This window comes from Amia ocellicauda, chromosome 9, assembly GCF_036373705.1.
Source record: "Amia ocellicauda isolate fAmiCal2 chromosome 9, fAmiCal2.hap1, whole genome shotgun sequence".
Taxonomy (NCBI): Eukaryota; Metazoa; Chordata; class Actinopteri; order Amiiformes; family Amiidae; genus Amia; species Amia ocellicauda.
This window is the reverse complement of record NC_089858.1, coordinates 29,723,987-29,748,758: the sequence shown is the minus strand read 5'-3', so window position 1 is coordinate 29,748,758 and position 24,772 is coordinate 29,723,987. Positions and strand designations below refer to the sequence as shown.

The window sequence follows — 24,772 nt, the reverse complement described above, 5'->3', positions numbered from 1 at the left end:
GGGTTAAAAGGAAATCTGTCCCAAAGCACTACAAGTTTTTGTTCTTTACTATCTCCAAAGGGTTTCGATATTTCAGGATCCCAGGAACAGAACAAAGTGAGCATTTATTTACTACCCTGTGACACTCCACTAAGTATTAACCTTAATGCCCACACCCCCCATATTTCCCTGTCAGCAAATACAATTGTGTTGTTAAAGGGTGACTGGCCTGCATTTCAAAACAGTAGCACGGAATGAGAAGGCACCTGTAAAATGATCTTCTATGGAGCTTTTACACAAGTACATGGATTTATATCTACTGTACTCACTTGAAATAGATGTTAAAACAGTCTTTATTTAACAGTCTTAATTACTCCACATTATGACAGAATTCTTGAAATCTATGTAATTTATTAATATGCCTAACTGTGTGTGAATGCAGATGGTTTTATAGGTCTAAATAAATCCTATTTAATTCCCAATGACTTCCCAAAGTTATATCGTGCTATTTATAGATAAATGTAAAATAGGTATTTTCATAGATTTCGAAACGCATTAACAATCCACAGTAAGATGGGGGATGTAACATTTTGAGTGCTATAAACTCCCATGTAGTTCAATTTTTCCCTGAAGTCAATTTGTGACCCAAGTGAAATATAATAAAAAGCTGTCAGACTTCGAATCAGATCTGTTTCTCAGTGCTATTGAGAAAGACGAATAAAAATTCTTAAAGCACATTTCATAAATATATTCCAATGCTATAATATACTCCAAGGCTAGAGAAAAATATCGAAGGACCTCTTGAACATATAAGTTAAGAAGAAATGTCAAATATATGCATATCAGATATATATATATTATAGATATTTTTTAATCCTGCACATGCTCCATACGTATAAAATATGCTTCATAATATATACCTGGATGTGCCGATTTATATTTATTTTCCTACCTGCACCCTTCTGAAAGCTGTCGATGGCATCCTCCAGGCTTTTCTTTGTCTGCCGGTCGCAGCGTGTGCCAATCTGTGTGTACAGCGCGCCCATATTGAACAGCACACTGGCCTTCTCCAGAGAGATGTTCTGCTGGCATACAGGCACTCCCGTGAAGGAGTCATACCTGTGGACAGACACGGCATTGTCACAGTCGGGAGTTCATGGAGCTAAGCAGTGACCAGAACACTTCAGCTAGACAAATGCATTACAAACACCCTCTTTAACCCAAATCTGACACAGCCAATGCAGAAAAAAACATTTTGTTGAAGTTTGCAGAAACGAAGGACTGTGATGATTATATTTTAGGACAGGTTAAATGTTGATACAGTTTGTACATTGTGTAGGGTTGTAGTTTTGGCAATAATGGAATCCTTCTTCACCTGTAAGCCACCAGTACTTAATTAATTGTCAATGGCAAGCCTCCATCTCTATAATAACTTTATTTCTTCATAACACATCAATAACTGGACTTGCCCTCTATTATTTTCTAGACATTCACAATTATTATTCCATTCTCATATTCAGACTCAGACTTTGGTTTTTACTGGCAGACAGTACCAGGCCTCATTTTCTTCCATTTCACTGGCCAGGTGGTGGGTGTTGGAGCACCAAGTAAGTTTTATGACATCGTAACTCAGACTCACCATGTGAAGAATATTCCCATCTGTCTGCTTGGAGGGAAGAATCTGTTCTCCACAAAAGAGAGCTGACTGAAGTAACTGGCCAGAAGCTCCACTCCAGTGTCATTTCTGCTGGGAGTACGACAGGCCTGCGCACAAGAGACAGAGGACACTGACACAGGGAACTGAGGAGGACAACTGAAGCAGGATCATCACTTACAACTAGAATCAATAAATTCCTCTTATAAGAATGAATGAAAAATCATGCTAATTTTGTAATCGAGATCCTCGTAATTAAATGAAGGGTCTGTAGCCCTTAGATTGAAGGTTTTAAATGCATGTTGTTCGTTAGACTTATAACTTAGACTCTTCATAAAATAAATTAAAACCAATCCTGAGTGTCTTAAGTCTTTTACTCATGCCAAAGCTGAGGTAAAAAGTTTCCAATGGAAATACCATGTTGAAAATGCACATGCAGAGATGTGGGAAAAGAGACGTAGGGAAAATGGTAAAACTAGATGAGATGAGGGGCAGTAAAATGGATCTACTGAAATGAGTATAAAATTATCTTTGGTATTATGCATTATTCATTATAATAATCACGTTCTTTTGACAGTTCTATGTAGTATATAATCATCAACATCAAGAGTTGAAAACAGGGCTATGGTTAATTTTTAACGGCACTCCTGCAATGTAGCTGTTGAACTAGTCTGAATATGTGTTGGCTGCAGCACAACCGCATATTTTACCTTTCGTAAATCCATAAGGTCTGCAATCTGCTCTTCGTAGCTGGAACCATCTTCACTGTAATGTTCCAAGATAAAGTCCTGTCACAGAGACATGGGAAGGTAAGCGCACATTGCACAGACAGGACACACCTTACGTCAGACATAACAGGAAATATTCATTAAAATAGGACACCGCTCCTTTGAAACCTGAATAAGACACTTCATCATTTTCCTCAAAGTTTCCTCAAAGAACACAATCCAAATATTTCGGTACACAAAGGCTTCCAAAGCAGTGCCGTCTCAACACAAGGAAGGAGACTGATACCTTATCATTAGACGCAGGATAATTATGCCCTGGAAGTATGGCTGGTGCTCAACCCCTCAATTGTCTTTGTAAGGACAGTAAATCAAGGAGTTTTATGGTGGGCTGATACAGAAATGTGTTAAAGCAAGAACTCAACACACTCTCGTGATCTGCATAGTTAATGGTATCAGACACAGATCTGGTTTTTGAGTGGAGATAAAGTGATCCCTTATTCTTGAAAAAAAAATGTTTTTCTTTGCAACACTGTGAGATCTGTCCAGGGTAAACCATTATCATCATTATTATGATTATGATTTTTGATTAGTATAAGTAATAGGTAGAAGTGTTGTACAATTGTAACATACCTTGAATGGAACAGAGAAGTCTACCTCTTTGGTCTCCTTCAGTCCCAAGGGAATTAAAGGCATGCTGGAAGTCTCCCTGTACACACACACGGGGGAGAGAACAAAGAGAGGCACACAGGTTCAGATGCAGATATTGCTGGAGGTTTTGAAGGTGGTGTTACTATCAAAAGGACAATGAAATCATTAAGATTGGCAACTTTTCAACAGCAACTCCCTCTCTCGACGCGCCAGGAATCTTTTCAAGAACTACTGTCAATATACGACCTTTGCATTAACAAATACGCCACTGGGCACCGTGTAAACGTATCCACCCTTGATAAACTAACCAAAGCCAAACTGGTGTAGAAAATCCAGAAAGCACCCTGACCAACTCTATTTGAGTTGTTACCACATGGTTCTCTGATGTTGTTATTTCCCTAAAATAAAATAAAAAATCCAAACTGTATGTAATACTACTAATATGATAGATTTAACTGAACTGAACTATAAGAGACTGTGGGGTGGGGGGGCGAATTGCATAGCACAGTACACATCAATAGCAATATATAATGAGAATGTATTACCCCACTCTAGCCTGTAATATACTGCTGTATTAGTTATCAGACAGCTCAAAAACAGCTACTGTTTACCTCGCTACTGTTTAAAGTTTAATAGGCCGGGTGCATAGCAGGGACACTATCATAGAGATCAGTTATGAGCTTCCGACTGAATAACCGCGTCAATCATTGACCAGACAGAAAATAAACAACCTATTTAAGACCTAAGTGAGTGAAGCGTAACAGGTGATGGGCTTTATCTGGTGTTAGCGGATGTTATCATGATCACCTAGACCGGGATGTATTCCAGATACAAATGTATTAACATTTAATGTGCTACTCCTGCCCTCGTAGCAGAAGCTTAATGAGTCGCTGATGGATAAACAGTCGCTGGCACGGCTGTTTTTCCAGGTGGCAGTCTCTGTAAAAGCCACATGAATTCAGCCTTTAACCTTTCACCTCCAAGACCTCTAGGCTTGACTCCAGTCTGGGTTACAGATCTTACGGGATCGAACACTGCTGCGGACGGCAAGTCTCGGACAGAATAAGAAAACACAAACAACTTTTAGTTTTAAGTTTTAAGTTTGTGTTAGGCCTTGTATTCTATCCCTGTGTCACCACGACAAAAAAAAAAACCTTTGCAGAGCTATCACTGCAACTTACTATAAGGAGAAGGGAAAATTTGATCTGAAGGGTAATTAAGAAGGCAAGACCCATGGATGCCAAAACGCTTTGTTTTGTGTTTAAATAACTCTGAAATAACAAGTGTGTCTTACTCTATAAATACCCTAGACTACAAACTGACCTCCCAGCCAAAGATATAGCTAGGTGTTGTTTGGACACAGGGTCAAAAGGCTCTACTGCTTTTCTGATAAAGCAGCTCTTACTTCATTCTGCAAGAGCAAATGTTTATATAATCATCACACGTTCTGATATGACTTTAAAAAACAGCATGCAAGGCCATATGTTGGATTTAACACTTGGACTGGGCTATAGTTTTGACAAATACATTTTCCTGCATACCTAGTATTATTATGTATAATATTTACAATGCATTTCTGTTTAAAAAATATAACTCCTTAATTTATCGTGCAAAAGAAAATAGGGAGATGCCCAATGAATTAGAGCCTTGTCTATGCTGGGCTCATTTGAAAACCTTGGACATTTGAAAGCATTCTGTCTTTGTGTTTCAATATCTATGAGTACTTTGCCATTGTTTGCAAACAGGGATAAAGAACATTGACTCCCATAAGTGAGAAAGTACAGTGCTTACTATGTACTAGTATCTCAGTTGGATTGTTACTTATGAAAGAGTTTGACAAGCAAGAAAAAACACGGAGGTTTAGAATCAGGCAGGAGGGCTAAAGGTCCATTTGAAACTCATAACAAGAAAGAGTTTAGAGAAGCACCATGATTTAAGCTGGCTTCCCAAAAGCAATTTCAGTACTGGATTCATTAAGTATTTTTTTGCTAACAGTTTTCAATTCAGTTATTAATATTATTTATTAAATGTTCCTGTTTTTTTTTGTTGTGGTTATAACTGAAATTTCTACACAACCTTTCTGGTACACAACACACACGTTTTGAAAATCTTTTATCTTGACCCCTACTTTACTGCACTAGATAGTAACAGACTTAATTGTAGAGGCTGTAGATGGGTTTGTCATATGCTCAACAAGGTAGAGTTGAGCTATGCACTCATATCAATTGACTGGGCTTATTGAACAGTACACTTCAATACCTATTAAGGCAAGTCTGAACTTATCCCATGGCTGTCAAGGCTGAAGTTCATGTATTACAGTATTATCAGCCAAATGATAAGAGTATGTGACAAAATGTTTAAAAAAAAAACACTTTTGTTTTGTAAGAATGTACTCAAATGATGAGTGTTTATAATTATACAATTTCATCTATACTGATCTATAATAATGGAATATTATGGATAATTATTCACTGCCTCAGTATGTGTCCAATTATTCCACTATACCTAAAACAGGACAAAACACAATTTGTCTCGAAATTACTTTAAATACAAACTTTCAGGCAAAGTCAAACGTGCAGTCAGAGTACACTGCTCCGAAAACACTTTGACATTCTAAGTCTTAGGCATTGTTACGCTTAACAAAACAAGACAGGCTGACATTGTTCAGTCCTTAAGGCAAAATGTAAACTACACCAAGGAGGTGAAAGGTACTTCTCTGTTGCAATACAATAGAGGGGGCTTTCAGAGCTGCGAGTGTCTCCATTCTTTAGAGCACTCATGAATATTTCTCAAACACTAACAGTCTTGTAGGCTGAGTGAGAGTCACAGTCAAACACTCCTGTGCTAGAACCGTCTTGGTCACGGTGTGAATAATTTCAAAAGAGTATTTCAATCGCGTTATTTTTTGTTTTTATGGCTGTTATTGTTAGTGTGATCTACGCTCTCACTCAAGCATGCGTTTGTTAGTAAAACAGCTGGGATTTCATTCAAATGGCTGTAGCTGCACTGGGGTGAGAAGCCAAGAATAGGCTCTTGCAAACTCGCAAACTTGCAAGTGCTCCTTTGATCTTCCAAGTATAGTTAAGGGTCTAGGCAGATCTCCATTGCTTACAATAGCCCTCTTACAGTGGCACAAAAGCATGGTGGAAAAGAAGTGTCGGAGAATCGTTTGCCAGAATTAATTCTTTAAAGGTAAAATGTGGAAAACCGTTGGACGTCGTGGTAAATGAATGAGCGTGGTAATGTGCAATTTTACTTAGGCAAAGTTCACATTCCTGCGGCTGTTGCTTGCCAATCAAGATTGTAATATTGTATCGTGAGGTTTCTGTATGACTGCCGATCTGAAGAATTGTGCAGAGACGTGGTCTGAAAGGATGAGTTAGTCCTCCTGAATGGATAAAGCTGACCTGGGGTTGCAATACACACCACTGAGCCCTCCATTTCAATGCTGCAGTCCCGACTGCTGCTTCAATAAAATGTCACCGCCTGTTCATTAATAGCTCTAATCACTCCATTCATCAGGGTTGCCAGTGGAAACAAGGCATATTTCTGAAGAGCGGGTACAGAATACCGATGGGCTGACTCAAGTGCTGGCTGAGAGGGGAAGGGAGATTGTAACTTTGCGCTTGCTACTGATTTTTTAAGTGCTACTCCACACAGATGTTTGAAAGTAAAGACGGCAAATAGGCACCGTAACCCTGTAACCTCCTAGTCTCTTACAACATTACTGGCTGCTTTTCACTGCTCAGTAATGACTCTAATCATAATCTCCACCAAATTTAAGTCTTAGCCCAATTCTCATGCCATTAGCAAAGAGGTTGAAAATAAAACCTGTGAAAAGTCATGACTGAGTCTTTCTCAGGGAATAAATAGCCTTTTCATTTTTTTCCATGTAGAATGCTATTGATGGGACAAGTATCTGGTTACGGTTGTTTAACAAGCAGTAACCAAATGTGAGTCCAGGGCTCACACATATGTGGAAATGTATGTTAAGTGGAGTATCCCAGTCTGATCAAAATGTGGCATCTTGAAAACACTTACATAATAGTCACTTACGTAAACCCACACAGTAGGTATGACAAGGACAAAACTCAAAAACTTGTGCAAATGTATGCTTTTCCAAACCACAAAGAACTTGCTAAACAACAGTTGTAAATAGAATCTTGCTAATTGTAGAATGTTTTGCACTTTTCAAAGTACTGTAAACACTGTTGTACAGGTAGATATTTGCTATGTGCCCGTTTGCTGTGGCTGGTGACACATGTTATCGCACATTTCTTAAGGCAAGAATTCACTGAAGGGAGGTAGAGATTTATCTTAGCTGATAAGGTTGCATGGCTTGGTAACCCATAGATTGTATTTTTCACCTGTGTCTAACCAAACAGGCCGTTCCTGTTCCCCACATGCTTGTTACATAAGCCTTTTTGGCAATAGCAAGTCAATGCTCTTTGGTTCCCTGTTTGTTTGTGTGCAAAGGCTTTTAAAGTTATTTCAGAGCATGACCATGTACTGACAGCATGTCAGTCTAATACCCTGGTACAGTGCCTGGGGATTAAAAGTGATTTGTGAACCTTATGACAATTTTCATGGGCCTCTGTTCTTGCAGTTTTCAAAGCAGTTCATACTCCCTGGGAATCAGGGTGGTCTTAATTAAAGAAATCGCTTTGCACAGATTTTCTTTTCTTCTCTAACCTGTTTACAGTCTCCAAGCATGTGCCAGGCAAGATCCTCCCTTCTTTCTAGACAGATTGTTATTTCCTGATTATCTCTTTCTGCAATCACAGCTTCAGAAAAGCCAACTTGAAGAATACTGTACTGCTGCCCATTGCAAAAGATTTACACTGACACTCCAGTATACCTCCCAATGCCGTTTCCTCTCTGAGAGGCACAAGTTATTTCAGATCCTGTTGACCTAGACTGCCCTAAGACAATGGGAAACTACATGAAGGCAGGAAAATACATTCAAGAAAATGAGGCAGGCATTGCAAATTACAGGGTGTGTATGCCAGGTACACCTCAAAATAGCTGAAGGGGGTTTGCTTTAGCTGTCGTGTGGGCGAGTCTGGATCAGCAGAGGGCTGGCACTGACCGGACGTTCTGGTAGACCTCCACGGAGCTGTTGAGCCCCTCCAGTTCCTCCATGAGCAGCTGCAGGTTGGAGTTCACATAGCTCAGCTCCAGCACCACCATCTCCCGCACTTTGTTGTTGGAAGTTGCCCTGGAAACGAGAGGGAAAAAAATTACTCCAGTTGAATAAAAAGCCTTACAGAGAATGGAAGGAGCCTGAGGGCTGATTAGAGCCATCAAAGTGAGAAGAAACAGTCTCAGGGTCCTGATAGCTGGTAATGAAAATAAATTTGGTGCCTCGCTATTCAAAATGTTTCCTTTCAAAACACTTAATGTTCCACCTTTTGCTTTCGGTCAGGTCATGTATAAAGAATGTAGCTTTTCGAACTAGAGTATTTGGTTTTTGTATCAATATGTGAACATTAGATAAGACTTGTACCAACGCCTACCTACAGCCTATATTGAGAAAAAACGATTGCACTCAAATGGAAAAATTACTAACTTTAATTACTTCCGATGTATAGACAACCATGTAATGGACAAGAGAAGCCAAAAGCACATGACATTTTGTCTCAAAAGCCTTCATCAAGACACTAATAATAATGAGAAGAAGATGAATAGTCCTTTGAATTATTTTTATTATTCAATAGCTAAGCTCATTTACAGGAGAATGGGGTCAAAGTGTGCACATGTAAAGTATGCTCCTTCAATAAGTTTTCCAAAACGTGTTTACATGATATACATTTTTTTTGTTTTCCTATTTAATCAGACATTTTCAGCTGCTGTTTCCCAAACAACATCTTTCGGAATATTCTGATACATTTTCCAAAAAGTGTGTTTACAGGACACTTGATATCGGAATTCATTATACGAGAAATATCAGAATTCTTATACTCATGAAAACACACTGAATGATTGTCATTTTATCAGACGGAGAAATCTTTGTTATGTCTTGGGGTTTTAGATCAGCATGACTGTTGGCTTCTATACAGCTCCAGTATGGATTGGACCTCAGATAAAACCTCTGTTGTACAGCACAGTCTAATATATACATATAAAGGAAATGATAAATAAGCACATTTGGCTAATTATCAAAGTTCAACCAGGATTGGCACATTTCATTTCCCTTGTTCACAAATGATATAAGGCTACAAGTGCTTGCCCAGAGCTCCTAACCCACAGATGCTATGCAGTGTCACAGACAGCTCTGCTGCTGACGTCACTGACTGTGCCAGGCAATTGACTTCTATTAAGCAGAAGTTAGAGAGGCTTAGCCATTCCCAAGAAATCCCAGAAGTTTCAATTCTTAAAATCCTAATTACGAACCCAGACTTGTTTAAAATTTCAGCTCAGTTGGGCGCTAAAGACATGAGCTTAATTTAGTATCTGTCAACCAGTGCATAACAGTACCTCCAAAACAAAAGAAGATGCCAAAACTTGCAGCTGTCAAAGCTAAACTATCAAGTTTATCGCACCAGGAACAGTTGGGAAAGTTAAAGAGGAGCCATTCTTCCTGCCAGAATAATTTAAAAACAAAAAAGCTCTACCTAATGGCAAGAAAAAAGTTTCACAACCACCTAACAGTTACCTGGATTGCCATGCTTCATATTCCTGATCAGCTATTCTAAAATATTACACGACAAAACAAGATTCTCTAAGAGAAGTAAACAGAGAGCGACAGAAAATGTTGGAAAACACTTTAGTCTTAAATTCTACATTCACCTCAAGTGTGATCAAATTAAAATCTGAAAATAATTGAGTAGTCCTTTTCAGTCTCTACAAACCCACACCAGAATAAGGAGACCAGGATTCGCCCGTTTTACACTAGCCAATATCTCCAGGTGTTTAATAGAAAACAAAGGAAACAACACACTCTGTTGTTTTATACAGCTCAACTTGGTCAGCACTGCCATTATCCACATCACTGTATATGATCTGGAGTTCAGAGAGTCCATTTACTTTCCTGGAAACCATTGTTTCCAATATATTACCACGAACATTGCTTTTTATTATTATTATTGTCTTACTTTCAACACCAGTTTCACAGCAAGACCCTGGACGATTAAGATAAAGCACAGCTGTTCAAATATACTTTTGTGAGTGTCTAGTTATGAAATGTGATGAGTATAATTATCAAAGAATTAACCATCCAAACATTTAAATTCAATTTTAAATCTTTAAAAAAAAATTGGTGTGCAAGAATCACAACAAGATACATGTTTACTAATCTCCCGTCAATATGCAGCTTGGTTTTCTGAAGCATAAGTTAGACTGCGTGTTTTGCACACCCAGCTCTGCTGGTGGTAATGACTCGGGAAGATTGCTGTAAATCTGCACAGGTGCTGGTCTGTGCATTTGACTGACGGCAACAATAAAGCATTTAAAGAGAAGGTTATTTTCCCACTGCTCTCCAGTAACTCAATGGGCTGTGAAGCTGGGGAGATAGTCAGTGTTTGAAGACCATCTTTTCGGTATACATAGTTTCATGACTAACATCTTATTGAATTGAATAGTGACCCCCTCAAAATACCAAAAAATTAAATAAAAATGAAAAAAATATATAAAAGAATTCTGTGAGTAACATGCAAATATCTATCATGATTGCTGCCCGAGTAGCTCAACTGCTAAAGTCTTGTGTTCGGACACAGGTTGGGCCCAAAAGTCCAAAGATTGCTGGTTTAAATATAAGTCATCAGCCAGGTATTCATGCTTTTTCTATGACCTCGTAAGTACAAACAATTACCCAATACCTAGGAAAATGGTAATCAAGCTCTTAGCTCAAGCTGGAATAATTAGAACAGATGAGACAGAAAAGCATAGTGTTACAGTGACTATGGCATGTGTGCAGAGATAGTTCCAATACATCCTCATGTGACTTTTTTAGATTGCCAATTAAACAGAGGTAATAACAGCGCATTGCTCTGGGGCTATGGTGAAGGGAGGGACACCCCAGACACAGCGCTCACCTGCTGAAAAACCAGTTGAGCATGGTCTTTGTTGGAAACAATAAGTGCACCTGACAACAGACACCAGTTAGGCTCCTACGAGTGCACACATGCCTCCAAGACATTCCTTGCTGTGTTGTTCATTCACTTAAGGAAATTGAATCAGAACAATCTCAGAAACAACGCACAACAACACATCAGGGTCCTCTTCACAGCTCCCTGATCATAAAAGAAGTACACCATGTTTCAGTCTGCAGTGCAACAAAAAGTTTATCTATCTGGCACCTTTCATAAACCAGTACTTTGCAGGAGAGCAGTAACTATCCTTTAATTGAGTTTGTGTTGATCATCCTCACTTTATGACCTGTTTGCCAGTTCTTCCTCAGAGGCAGAGACCAGCCCTCTGTAACATGCTGTGCAAAGCCCATCTGCGCTGTGAAACTGCGAAGAATGCGGAGGGCTTTGATGGCTGACAGCGAGCATTTCCGGAGCAGAGCTATGTTAATCGAACACAGATCAAAACTCATTTCAAACCTCTCCACTATCGCTGCACACTGCGCAGAAGCACATGTGCTCATACCAACCATAACAGGAAGGTTACGTGCTGGAATGCAAGTTTTTTTTTTGTTTGTTTGACATGCATCTAAATAAACAGCGCCTGCAGTACAAACAATTAAGCTCAGAGCATATGTTGGGAACTATGGGCTACCACGATTACTCAAAACAAAACATGTTACCCATGCACTGCCAGGGCTGGGTGGCCTTGAGGGGTATCTTGAAGTTTAACACTACAGCATCCCCTGTGGCTAACCGGGTGCCCATGGTGTGAGGAGTGAGAGCTGCATTACATTTTCCTAAAAAGCTAAAGCACTGTGCATTGTGAAAAAAGAGAGGATAGCACCTGTTTGTAAAGGGCCAAGTTGATTTGCAATTCCAGATTGGGGGGAGTATTAAGATGAGATTAAAAGGCGAATGGAAATTGACTATTACACATTCAACTTGATCTCTCCCTTTGTTTTTTCAGTGTTGTCCAAACTGTATGGAACATGCATTATAGGTTTACAATGTAAAACACCTAAAAATAAACTACTTAAAATTATAAGGCAAAACTGCAAGAGCTGAAAGTAGTGTTTTTTCTAAATAAGGAGACTTAAGAGTATAAACATTGACTTTGAGGTGCAGCCCAGTATTATTTTTAACATCAACAAGTACATCAAGCTTTTTCATTTTTCGAACCATTCTTGTTGTCGCAGCTAGTCGCATATTTAGGGGCAGATCATTTTACTTGAATAACAGGTTAATACATTCTGCTGTAACTATTTCCTTACAAAACAGTGAGACTGTGATTGTATTATCTCTGAAACCGGTCACTAATTTGAATAGGGAAAGAAATCTCTGGCATCATTCCATTGCCAAGGTAGCCTCCCCTTGGAATTCTTTCACAGGTCTGACATCAAACAGAGCCAGCACAAGCAATGGCTATAGAAATGGATTAGTGTAAAAGCAGGTTTAAAGGCTGAAGTGAGCAAACCTACTCCTGCTTCGATATTAAAAATGACCTTTCCATGTCAACTTTTTAAGCTTCACAGTATAAGACCACATTGCAGAGTTTTAATAGTCATGGCTTGAGAAAAAAGAATATATGACAAATAAACACAGTATAGAGGTAAATTAACTTGCTCTGACGGTTATTTGTATGTGTGCGTGCGTGGATGTATGTGTAAGTGTTTGAGATTTTCATTAAGACAGTAGTAACACTGAGTTTTGTTCCTATAGTTAAACAGTTTGTGATTTTAAAGTTATGATGAATACTTAAAACTTCTGGGCTCCAGAACACCAATTATACAGTCTACAGGGTGTGTCGCTAAGATTTATACCGAACTGAAACATTGAGCCAGAGAGTGTTACAGGGCCTAGATTGTTGCCTTTTTAAATACATCTAATGATCAAATCTAGACATATGTTGCAGATTGATTTAAGTCAAAGATACATTTTCAAATCAAGCAATAATGAAAACCATCTTTAAAAGCTTTAGAGCTGCCTACATTTCCATTTGCAACATTACCAAGAGGACTAAGTATCTCTTATTTTCCTATTGTAAGAAAATGTTAAAAACCATATTGTCAATAAACAATGTTTTATCTTTGTGTATGCAAATAAGGGGTTTTACTTTTCTGAACATCTTCTTCACTGTAATGCATACAGTCCCTTTCACCCCCCCGGTGAGAGCTGTTTATTTATTTTAGTCAAATACCTTAAAGCTAAATAAACACTTCCTTAGTACACACAACTGTGCTCACGCCATTCCTGCTCCTCTTTGTGCTTCATCTTTAAACATGATTAAAATACAAAATCTACCTTCAGGCTGGTGTGTGCGCATACTGGCAGCTCTCGTTAAGTCATCAACTCTGCTCAGGGGTGAGGCCAGAGCTGGACTAAGCAGGTCACTTGGAAAACTTGTTTTAAAATCATAAAATAAACCTTGGGAAAGGCTGTAATCATGTGTATATATGAACCGTCACAGACAGAAGTATCTGCACCCCTCCCATCCCCTGATGGAACAAACACATTTTTAACATACAGTGATAATTATTAATCTGTATATCAATATGCCAAAAGTCCCCCCTTATTCTATATTTTAAACATATAGGAGACATTTTCATCTGAAAGAATAGTTTATATAGACAACATATGTATAGACAATAGATATATAGTTCAATACATAATATTTATTAAGCTAAATGTGTCAAAAGAAGGGTGACTTTAGTTCATTAGTTCAGACATTAGTTCAGATGAGTTGACCTACATATCATAAAACTGAGTAATAGCAGGTAACAGTGGCTACCCATAAACCACAGCAAACTAAATTCCAGAAAAGCCACTTTTGTGACGTGAATGCATTTGTCATGCACTGACCTAAACTACCTGGGTGTGGGTGTACTAAATCCTTAGGTCCAGGGGCAACGTGTGCATTACAGTAAACACTCCTTAACCTGTATGATAAGTTTGACTTTCAGTATGCGTTGTAGTCAACCATCTGAAACAGCAAGTTTGATAACTAGAGCTTTCCAAATCAGACACACAGTTCTAAATGAATCTGATCACTTCTCTTGACCCTTAAGTGAAACCTAAAATCTTTCCAAATGAAGTCTGCTTTTCATCATTACAGCAAGGTAAAAAAAGGCCCTTCGACAGGTCTTCCTTTATCTCATCTCCCAGACAGCAGTTACCCAAGTCAACATTCTTTATTCAGAGAACAGGTGCAACACACTGCAGTAGAAAACTGCCCATGAAGCAGAACATTTGTCAGATATAATCCCAGTCAGGTTTTGTCTACTTGCTTCATGATTTCAAAATTAAACAAATGGCAGTATGTTCTGTCTTTCAGCTTTTTCAATCCATATTGACTCCCTTGAAAATAAGTTTAATAGGGAATGTAGTTCTTCAGCTTCTATCCCACTGCCATGCACCTTTGGATAGTTACCTAGCCACATCTATGTTCCTCACAGATGAGACGCACAGCAGAAATAACAAAACAAAACTGGCAACTTTGGCGTTGGCTACATATCACTGTGAACGCACATGAAAATTTTACTCCTTCAGGGACCAACCCAGCTAACGCACAACGTTGGGACAGCCTTTCAGTACATCAGACATAATACTGGGTTAGTGAATCAAAACTGTGCCCCATAATGGTGTAGCAATGTCACAGAAACATAGGAGACTTTAGCTGTATGTACGTTTTTAAATGCTGTTACTAGTAGAGTCTGTAATAGTCATTATATAGTCAATCAATACAGGCAGACTGAGAGATTACTTGAGTTATGCTTCAATCGCTGTAAAGCGATCCTTTACAGCATAAGTAGAATCTTTGTGAATATCATCCCCATTTCCAAAGCTAAATGTGTTTCTAAAATGTACGGTCTGAGGCCTGCAATTGAGAAAAGTTCTATATATTCAGCATTTCAATAATTTGAGTATTTTGATGCCAACCCATTTAGGTCATTTAGGTTGTTCTTCCTGATGAAAAAGTGCAGAGAGAGTAGAGAATGACCCTGGCATTGAGACAGCCACAGATACAGTCATCCCACTGCTCAATGGGATATTAAACACAGGCTGCAATTCAGGACCAGAGAAAACATTCATCTCCACAAAGCAGCGCTCAAGGGAATGGGCTGGACTTAAAAAAAAAAAAAAAAAAAGTTCTCATGGGGATTTAAAATTATCCAGGGAGGCTTGCTTTGTCACTGAATAAAACATACATCTTTCAGGCTGCAGCGAACAATGGATTGGAGCCGGAGGGAGCACTTACCAGTGATAAGCAGTACAATGGGTTTCTGAAAATCTCTTGACGGAATGTGTAATCCTATCAGAGTGTCCTTTACAGATCTCAGAACACTTTCGGAGACCTGACATCTATAGATATTGCTTACTGTATTCCCTTGCGCTACTGAAATGATCCATATCCCTGGTCCTAATGGACTCTAACCCATCAGTTCTTCAGTTTTCTGTAGCTCTCCAGTATAAGGGCTGGATATCCCTGCTCTAAAAAGCATAATACTTTACCAACAACAACTAAAAATTACATTTGCATACTGCTGCCCAATAAAAACTCAGTCCAGTCAGTGACCGTGTCCACTGGAGGTGAGATGGCAATGAAATGAGGATGAGGATGAGGATGTGAGTTTCCCTTTTTTATACCTATGCATCTCAACACTCACTACAGGCATTTTTAGTTTTACTTTGAGAATAATGCTGATGTCACTGGGTCCGGTGTCAGGTATTTCAAGAACAGAGATTACAGATTGGCAGATAAAGAGACGTACCGCAGGAGATTCTCTGCCCCGGCTCGCATCCTCATTTCTTTGATGATCTGTTGGTTCAGGTGGGCTCTCTTATTCTGTAGCTTACTGCGCCCGGTCTGCGCAAGGGGGTTACAGCCCTGGAAACAGACAAGTACACATCATTAGTAATAATAGTTAACCCAGAATTATGGTTTCAATAACATCATGCTTGAAATAACTAGAACATTGGCTATCTTTTGGCCTTCAGTAAATTTGACTGTCATGCATCATATATTTGAGATATTTGAGATATTTTCCCGGCCTTAAATGTGTTTAAAGCATAATCAAAGCAGTTCATTATAATATTAAGACCAACAATAATCCTCAACTTTAGATTTGGTTTACATTTGTACTCTAGCAGCTATTGAGTGTTTTCCTGCAGAAGTCACTAGCATTTTGTAGGCTTGTAGCTGTACCTATTCCTCAATATTCAGTTACCCAGATCCGCATTCTTTGTGAAATTCTAGCCTGATGACCCTTACTTTCAAAAAAGCAATTAAAACAGACAGACTATCGGCATGCAAAGCACTGTCAAGACCATTAATTCACATTCATGGTTTGCTAGATATTTTAGTCACACACATGATCAGGGGGCAATCACAAGAGATCCATGGTCTATCTCAACAGTTACAAAAGCTGCTGTACAGAGCACTGGAAACAATCTGTTCTGAATTGCTCCATCCTCTTAACACGTAGATGTATAAATAGAATAGAAAACAATTGTGGCTACGCCCAATTCAAAAATGTGGTCCTGGTAGGAGGGCAGCTAGGTTTTTATATGCTTACATAAAATCCCTTTTATGCAAGTGAATGTTGGGCTTCTCTCAATTTAAAGTACCCCCACCCCTTCCCCTCCTCAATTCATCTGGACACTAAACAGCATTCAATTATTCAATCTGATAAGTGTAACTAGGGCCAAGTTCATTCCCATCCAGCAGACCTGTGGTGGGAATGTGGGGTAACTTCTCTGATATCCAATGCCTGTCATCAAACATTAATAACCACTGTAGGGTGGGTGAATTCCAATGGGTGGTGCTGCTGCAGGAGTCAGCCAGCTCTTATCAGCACAAGACAAATGATTCCAGATTGCTTTGGATTAATTCAGCATCTGTGATATGTAGCAATATTGTCAAACTTGAGTGTGTCTCTCTCTCACTATTCATAGAGTCTTTTGCTAAATACTGAAAAGTGTGAACCACAAGCCATTTAGAAATAGGCACCGTTTGGTACAAGTTGTATGTTCATTCTTTGAGTAGTACATGTCTGGCGGGCATCCAAGTCAAGCTGAGAAAAAAAAATCTATTGGCAGTTTCCTCTTCCATATGACGTCGCCACGGGAAATTATTATTATTGTGCTAACCTGATGAGTAATGTTTCAAAACGTTCTGAAGCATCACATTCTTGAACAATTTATAACTTCATTAAGGCAACTGTAATTGCTTAGCAGGGAGTGGAGAAGGTGGGTCAGTAACGTGTGCATTGGACGATCAAATATAAATCATAATCTGTATTGTGGTATTTCTTATAGCAAACAAGCATCTGACTGAGTGGTTAAACTGGGAGGCCTTATCTTTAGCAAGTTATGAGGCAGGTTAAAGTTGACTGTTTATTCTCTGTTTGGAAAAATGCAAAGCCTATGCCCATGTTCAATGTTTTTGTCCTTTTCACTGTTGACATGGGAAATTCTTTAAACCTCATTGCTTTTATGTAGCTATTTATATTGTGTGGGCCGTTTCAAGGTGATCATTCTGTTGTTGCACACTTACAAAGCAAAAAGTAATGCGTCATTTGGTAGGTGTAAAAAAAAAAAATCTCATTAAAGTCTTCACTGTGACCAATGTGAATCCTTGCCCAAAATACAACATAAAGGCAATGAACACTGCAAACACAAAAGAACAGCTGCCAAAGTCCTGTGCCAAACCAATTTTTCTAGTAAGCCGTAAGCAATCTATGAAAGAACAAAGACTACCAGTCCCTGGGTAGAGAGTAATTAACACACACACACACGCACACACACACAACAGAATTGCATATGGAGAATGATTAAATGTCTGAAAACAAAAGTGTAAATGAAGGAGTTGCTTCTGTCCGTTGATATTTTTATAGATCTTAATATGGAGAATAATGTGTACTCTTTCACTTTGCTTTGTGTAACCTTTCTTAGTTACATTCCAATTAACAAATTTGAATAAAAGGTTCTGAGGATTTGGCACAGACAATTGCCTTCCAGACATTGTACATATGAGCAACAACAAAGAGAGACTATACCAAAAGCCAATGCATTACAAAAAAAATACACGAGAAGTATATAGTTTCTACTGAAGTACATTAAAACCAAATTACTCAGTGGTAAACCTCATACTAATCTTTTCCCCTCATACAGATTTTTCAGATCCTAAACCGGCCAGTGATTTTGCTCTATACGATGCTTTCGGCGTATCCCAAGAGTTTTCATTACAATGAAAACCAAGGAATTTTACTGTCGTTTCCACATCTGCAGATCCTACAACAAAACCCGCCTTCTTGTAGAGTACAGATGTTGTCAATTTGTTTTGTGGTTTTGTGCTGAAAAAGCACGACAAGGTTTCTACGTCAGCATCCACTGTAAGTAGCAGTTGCTCAAATGGAAAAGCCAGCAGCACACAATCTGTCTTTTCAACGAGGGTGTGAAGAAGATGAAGCACGTTCAGGAAGACAAAGCTTTACCAACAAACACACAGTGACAAAATCCCATCGAATTAGCTGCGGATTCCCCTCCGAGTCTTTGTTTATGCAGCACATTTATGTAAACCAGAACTCACTTCAAAAGCGGCCCTGGTATTTCAGCAGAAATTCAACTTCTTTTGTTTATGAAATCCTCGAACATTCACAAATATAGCAATTAACAGGGCGAAAAGGGAGTCTGTTGGATTAAAACAATTAATTTGAACTTTTTTATTTTCATGTCCATACCATACTTCAGGTATACAATAAAACACACATTTGGAGCACTCTGATCCTCGCAGGCCTGAAACTGCATTCTATTTGCTCTTAATTGACACAGGAATTAATGTAGAGGACAATGGCTAATGCCTGGAACAGTGTGGACCACAGTCAGGGAAACAAAGGGGCAATTTTTCTGCTCTTAAAAACACGTTTATCTGCAGATGCTTGACAAAATATGTGGCAGCTCAGGTTTTGCAGCAGATATAACAAAGACTAAGAGGTCTTACCTGTAAAGATTTAGGTGCCTGTAAAAACAAATTCAGTTCTGAATACTACCAATTATATGAACTGAGCACCACTATAGTAGGCCTGAATGTTAAAAAATTTAAAAGTCACTTTACAATAATGCCTTTGCAATGTTCAGGAACCAATTTTACAAGAGTGGTGGAAGTACTAACCTTTATACCCATGTGGTCATTGTTCAAATTTAATTTGCGGTGTCATTGGCAGTCACTGTTGTTGCATTATATCTAATGTCAGAATGTGAAAATATATATTAGCAATAATAATATATATTATATTATTTCTTTATTTAATCTTTTGTGCCATTTTCAATTCTAGAGGTATTTTTTAAGAAAACTCTATTTGAGGCACAGGTTGGTTTATATGAATACATATAAAATTGTACTGTTTTTTTTTTTACTTATCTATCTGCAAGGAACTGAGTGACCTTAATGCATAATCAATCAAATAAAGTGTATAACTGTTTGTCTTAGTTGCAGTACACAAGAAGCAAATGCAATTCCATACTCAAGTAATTTAGTGGGTTTTTGTAATTCAAGTAATTTAGTGTAAGGAATGGGGTTAGAAATAAATTACATAGGGTTGTTAGGAATTATTTTGAAATGTGCAGACCTTCCCTAGAAAACCAGAGGCCATGAAAATTAAAAGGATTAATCTACTAGTAAATGAATAGGGGGGTGGGAGGGGAGAGAAAATGAAAAAAAAAACATCCTTTTACAGTCCTTTTTTTCTTTCTTATCTCATACTTTTGAAAAAATCTTATTCCACTATATTTCAACTATGCATTTAAACACATAGCTCTACATGATTAATAACACTAGCCCTGTAAATAATTCATGTCATGTCTTTCATCTGCTGAACATAATCTTTGTGGAATTTACAAGTAAAAGAAAAAATCCCTTTTTGGCATTTCAAATCCATAATTCTATATGTCAGTTCTTCATATCCTTCACGTTCTCCCTGACCTATTCTCCATGCCTTTTATCAGAAACCAAGACCCTGTTATCAAACAGCACTCAGTTACCTTACCTTATCACAGCTGAAGATATCTTTTAGCATTCCATAAATACTTCATATCCCTACAGACACTGAGCAGAACCTGATTAGAGTTTCTTTCTAATTCTGACTGGAAGACACACTTGCAAACAGAGGTGAACATACTCTATATTGAAGGTTAATTGTGTCTTGACAATGGACTACTGACCAGAATGCACTGGGTACGGGAGATTTTGAATTTTATAATCTAATTACAAAACATAACTAAGCAGATTAAAAATGAACATCTAAATGTTGCAAGCAATTTTCTTCCCACTTTTGTATGATAAACATACTCATACCTTATACTTTTATTTCACATTTAACCTATGAGTAAATATATTATACATGATATATTAATGTTAAGTTAATTGTGTTAAGCATTACAAAGCAGCCACGTTGAATTATTGTTTTTTTTCTGTATGTGTGCATATATATATATATATACACACACACATTGTATTTCAATGATCCTCCACTAATTATATAATAATTATTAGACATATAATAAGGAGTATAATTGCCAACCACTTAACCAATAATAATAGTAATAATCATCAGCATATAAACTAGTATCTGATACAATAATACTTTAGCAGTTTTTATACCGTTGTCTATGTATGTGTACATTATTTTACAATGCTTTCATTAGACCAAGTTTCTCTTCGCGCTCCATTAACGGTACACGGTTGCAACAGGTGCCACCTGTGAAAATGCACCACCCAAATATTTATACGAAATACATGGAAAAGCAATGACTCATTTAATCAACATTTTTGGGCGTGATAGGATTCGTGATGACAGGCTCTGAGACTATGAAAGCATATTTAACCTGAGCTCACCGCGCCCTGTGCACGGCAGTGTATGACACGGGTCCGGGAACAGAGCCTCCTGCGCTCGGTACAGCGTGTCGTCATCGCCGGGAGTGACTGCGCACAGGGACGGGCAGGACGGCACCGCCGACCACACACTGCAGCACCTGCGCAGATGGCATTTAAATTGTGTTTCTATGCTATTTCAGCTTCCACATGTTTCCTGCCTTTATTCGTTTTCAGATAAATTGATTTACTTATTGATTTGCGAACAACACTCGGGATCTTATATATAATCACATCTGGTGTACAACCTTAACTGGTGTACATGAGTACAGTAGTATTAATCAAAGTTCAACCAACCTCCAGCCACAAACGGAAAAAAACGATAAATCATACCGATCGTGTCATTCATAACAACATTAATAATAATAATAATAGGCAAATATTAAAAATAAAGTATTGCTTGACAGGAATGGTATCTGTTTAAAAGCCCTTTCTTAGTTTCATTGATCACACACACAGACGGCACTGATAGGCGGTCAGACAGGTGAGGTGCCCGGGTCTCTCGGCGCGCTTCCCCGCACGTCTTTAACTCGGAGGGTCGCGAAACAAACTTTCCACTCTCTCAAAAGTTTCGCCTTACCTTTGTAAAATAGCCATTTTCACCAGCTCGGTTTTCCTTGGGGAGGATAGTATCCGTCATCCCTGATCACCAGCAGTGCTGTCTCAGCCGTCCTTCAGTGAGCTCAACTGAGCGCTGTCGTGCGCCGCTGCCGGACAGGTGCGAGTCTCCCGCGATGCCAGGCGTCGCTGAGCTCCGGTCCGCGTCCCTCTGACAGCCCGGCCCCGCCCCGCCGCCCGGCCCCGCCCCGGGGTGACGACACGCCCGCTGTTTGTCCTGGGTGGGAAGCCGAGCTGTGGTTGTTGCAAAAACTCAAACTTAGCAACATCTTGGCAGGGAAACGCCGATAGCACACTGTCTTATTGACATTGAGCATAGGGACACGGGAACCGCACTTTGAGATGACACTATATTAGTCTGTTTTATCTTTGTTAGTAGGTGTATACTGTATGATATATAATCCTCGCAGTTAAAAAGCAACCTTTAATTATAAGTTGAACCATTTACGTTTCCCCCACAAAATATGTATCATGTTGTATGCATATCACCACAGTATCTACCTCACTGCTTTATTTGAATATATCAGTGTTCAACATACTCTGAAAATAAGTCATTAACCAATAAACTACTGAATGAAGTGAAAATACATAAATACATTAACATAACTGGCAATCAAATTATATCTTCCAACAGAAAGTTATGTGATTATAAATAACCAACCAAAACCAAAAAATATCTACTCTTCTGAAATAACTGGATGATGTAAAAATGTATGTATTTATTTAGTTATTTTCCTGTTGTCCAAAGTCAGAAATGGAATGCCAGGGCGTGCTATGCTACACACATGTTGTAAACATGTAAATCTAAGTGGAAAATGTTGGGGGTGCCTTCATCCAGCAGTGGTTTGATACAGGCTGATGATGATGATGATGGAGAGAGAGAGAGATTTGTTTTGGTCATTGCCCTTTTATGTTCTTTTACAGAAAGAGTTGTGTAAGCATGAGGACTATCAATGCATATATTATGCTTTTAAGTCATCAGGTTTGTGCACAGTTCCTCCCAGTCCTGATCTAGTGTGAGAGGGATGCTTTTAATCATCCTTTGTTGAATAAGAATTGAATATAATCAGGTCAGAGTGATGTGAATGATTAGAAAATCCTCTGTCCTCAATGATGAGAAAAAGCATGAAGAGAATTCAATAAACCTTTGGTTTGTTGGGAAGTACTGTGGTTATCTATGACTATTATATAATCTTACACTAAAAGACAACCTCTCCTACTCTGCCTCTTGTTTCTCTTATTGGGGATTTCCAGACCAAGTAATCAAAAGTGCTGTTCGGGTTGTCTTCCCTGATTATTGAGTTGTAAAACAAACTTTAATGGTTAACTTACAAATGACCTGCCCAAAACCACAGGTGGTACTTAAAGCAGCTGTTTAAATATCCTTTGAAAACACAATTGTAAATCTTTGGAAAAAAGCCTTTGATAGATGCCAGCTGAGTTTAAATGTATTCTTCATTATAATACATGCAGTTTACCACAAATAGTTTAGAAACTCTATTAATCCAAGCAGCAAATATGGCTGGGCTGTACTATCCCTTCACCTAGTAACTGTGTCAGTACGTCATGTATTCTTTAGGGAAAAAGACACCTTTGGGTGCAATGCATTGTTTATACTAAAATCTGCACTGCCCTCACCTCTTAAAAATGTAAACAAAGCTGACTCTTGTCTGTGCTTTTTCTGGCGGGGATAACAAGGTTAGTAACCTATGTAAGCACATTTCCAGATGATCAATGTTTTAAAATGGTCTCCTATTAATGAAAGGCTTGGAAGCTGAAAGGAATTTAACCAGCTGCGTTAACTATACCTGTACTAACTTGATCTCTGTCGTAATATTTTCCCCTGTACCTCAAACTGTTGGCCTAGCATCCTCACTTGTATTAAATGTACCAAAGAATCCAGTCAGGTGATACTTCTTGCATACATTGTTGCTTGTACTTCTTTCACATTTAGACAGCGGCTGTTAAACTAGGTTATCTGCAGTGTCGTAGCCTAGCAACAGAAGGACACATCTGAGGTGTCATTTGCGTGGCGTTCTGGGAACAATTGCTCAAGGTTTGCTTATTCAATGTTTGCTTGAAAATGATTCCGCCCAGGTTCTACGTATTTTTATATACACTCCTTGTGTTATTTTTCCTTTACGCCTGGCTTGTTATAGCCATAAAACAACTGGAAAACACTGCCTTTATTTTGTTTAATGCAGAACAAATACAAATACAAATGATATTGAATATTGAAGAATGCAAACAAATCATATAAGACATTTAATAAGCCTTTCACTAAGTACCATAAGTATCACTTCAAAAACTAATTTGTATTATAAAAAAGAAAACACACACTAGTGATAAAAGCTCTTGATGAATTAGTTAATGAATTGTTAATTTAAAACATAATCATTGCATACTTCAAATCTCTCCCAAAATAATAATTTATATTTAGGTTTACCTTATTGTCTTGAATCTTTTTTCACATCAAGGCACCAAAATACTCATTTATTTATGTATTTATTTATTTATTTGTTTGTTTGTTTATTTATTTATACCATGCATTTATTATGAATTTATATAATTTTTGTACAATTAATACTTTATAATTGTTTCATAAACTTGTAGGTTATACATGAGTTTCCCAGTGGGATAAAGAGCAGTTAGCCAGACGGGACGTAATATCGCAGTTCCAACAGGATTACTGTTTAGCCAGACTGCTGTTTTAATGCTGCTGGGCAGAGCACTGCAATAGGGTCAGGACAGACAAAGCATTCAGTATGGGAACAGTTACCAAAGCGGGCAGCTGATTCACTGCTGTGTGCAGCCAAGTTTACTGAACAATGTGTAGCCACCCAAATCATTACTTTGTCCTGTTCAATGCAAGGAGTCAAGGTGGATAAAGGCCAAGCTATCAGGTTCTGCTTAAAAACACACTCATTATATATGTTATTATTATTATTATTATTATTATTATTATTATTATTATTATTATTATTATTATTAAGTAGTAGAATAAAATCATGTTAATGTTAATTATTTTAATAAGCTATTGATCATGGTAATAAACTTATTGTCCAGCCACTGGAATTGAACTATATGTGTTATATCACAAAATAATTGTGATATATGTGTTACCTATTCTTTTTTATGTATTTGTTTA

The 24,772-nt window shown here is 38.2% G+C and overlaps 1 protein-coding gene across 3 annotated transcripts in view; it reads right to left on the bottom strand.

Moving 5' to 3' along the window:
* The window catches only part of rhpn2 (rhophilin, Rho GTPase binding protein 2), a 34,399-nt gene extending 12,646 nt beyond the window's left edge, over nucleotides 1-21,753 (bottom strand). For 2 of the 3 annotated variants that reach the window (XM_066714031.1, XM_066714033.1), the window contains exons 1-7: nucleotides 20,971-21,067; nucleotides 15,848-15,963; nucleotides 8,099-8,227; nucleotides 2,992-3,067; nucleotides 2,344-2,421; nucleotides 1,619-1,743; nucleotides 932-1,098 (exon numbers count right to left, since the gene is read on the bottom strand). In XM_066714031.1, the coding sequence (XP_066570128.1) occupies nucleotides 932-1,098; nucleotides 1,619-1,743; nucleotides 2,344-2,421; nucleotides 2,992-3,067; nucleotides 8,099-8,227; nucleotides 15,848-15,963; nucleotides 20,971-21,045 (766 nt within the window). In that variant the 5' untranslated portion in view covers nucleotides 21,046-21,067. Of the gene's footprint in view, nucleotides 1-931; nucleotides 1,099-1,618; nucleotides 1,744-2,343; nucleotides 2,422-2,991; nucleotides 3,068-8,098; nucleotides 8,228-15,847; nucleotides 15,964-20,970; nucleotides 21,068-21,586 lie in introns of those variants that run through there. The other variant, XM_066714032.1, reaches the window with a different exon arrangement.
* Between the last annotated feature and the right edge of the window lie 3,019 nt (nucleotides 21,754-24,772).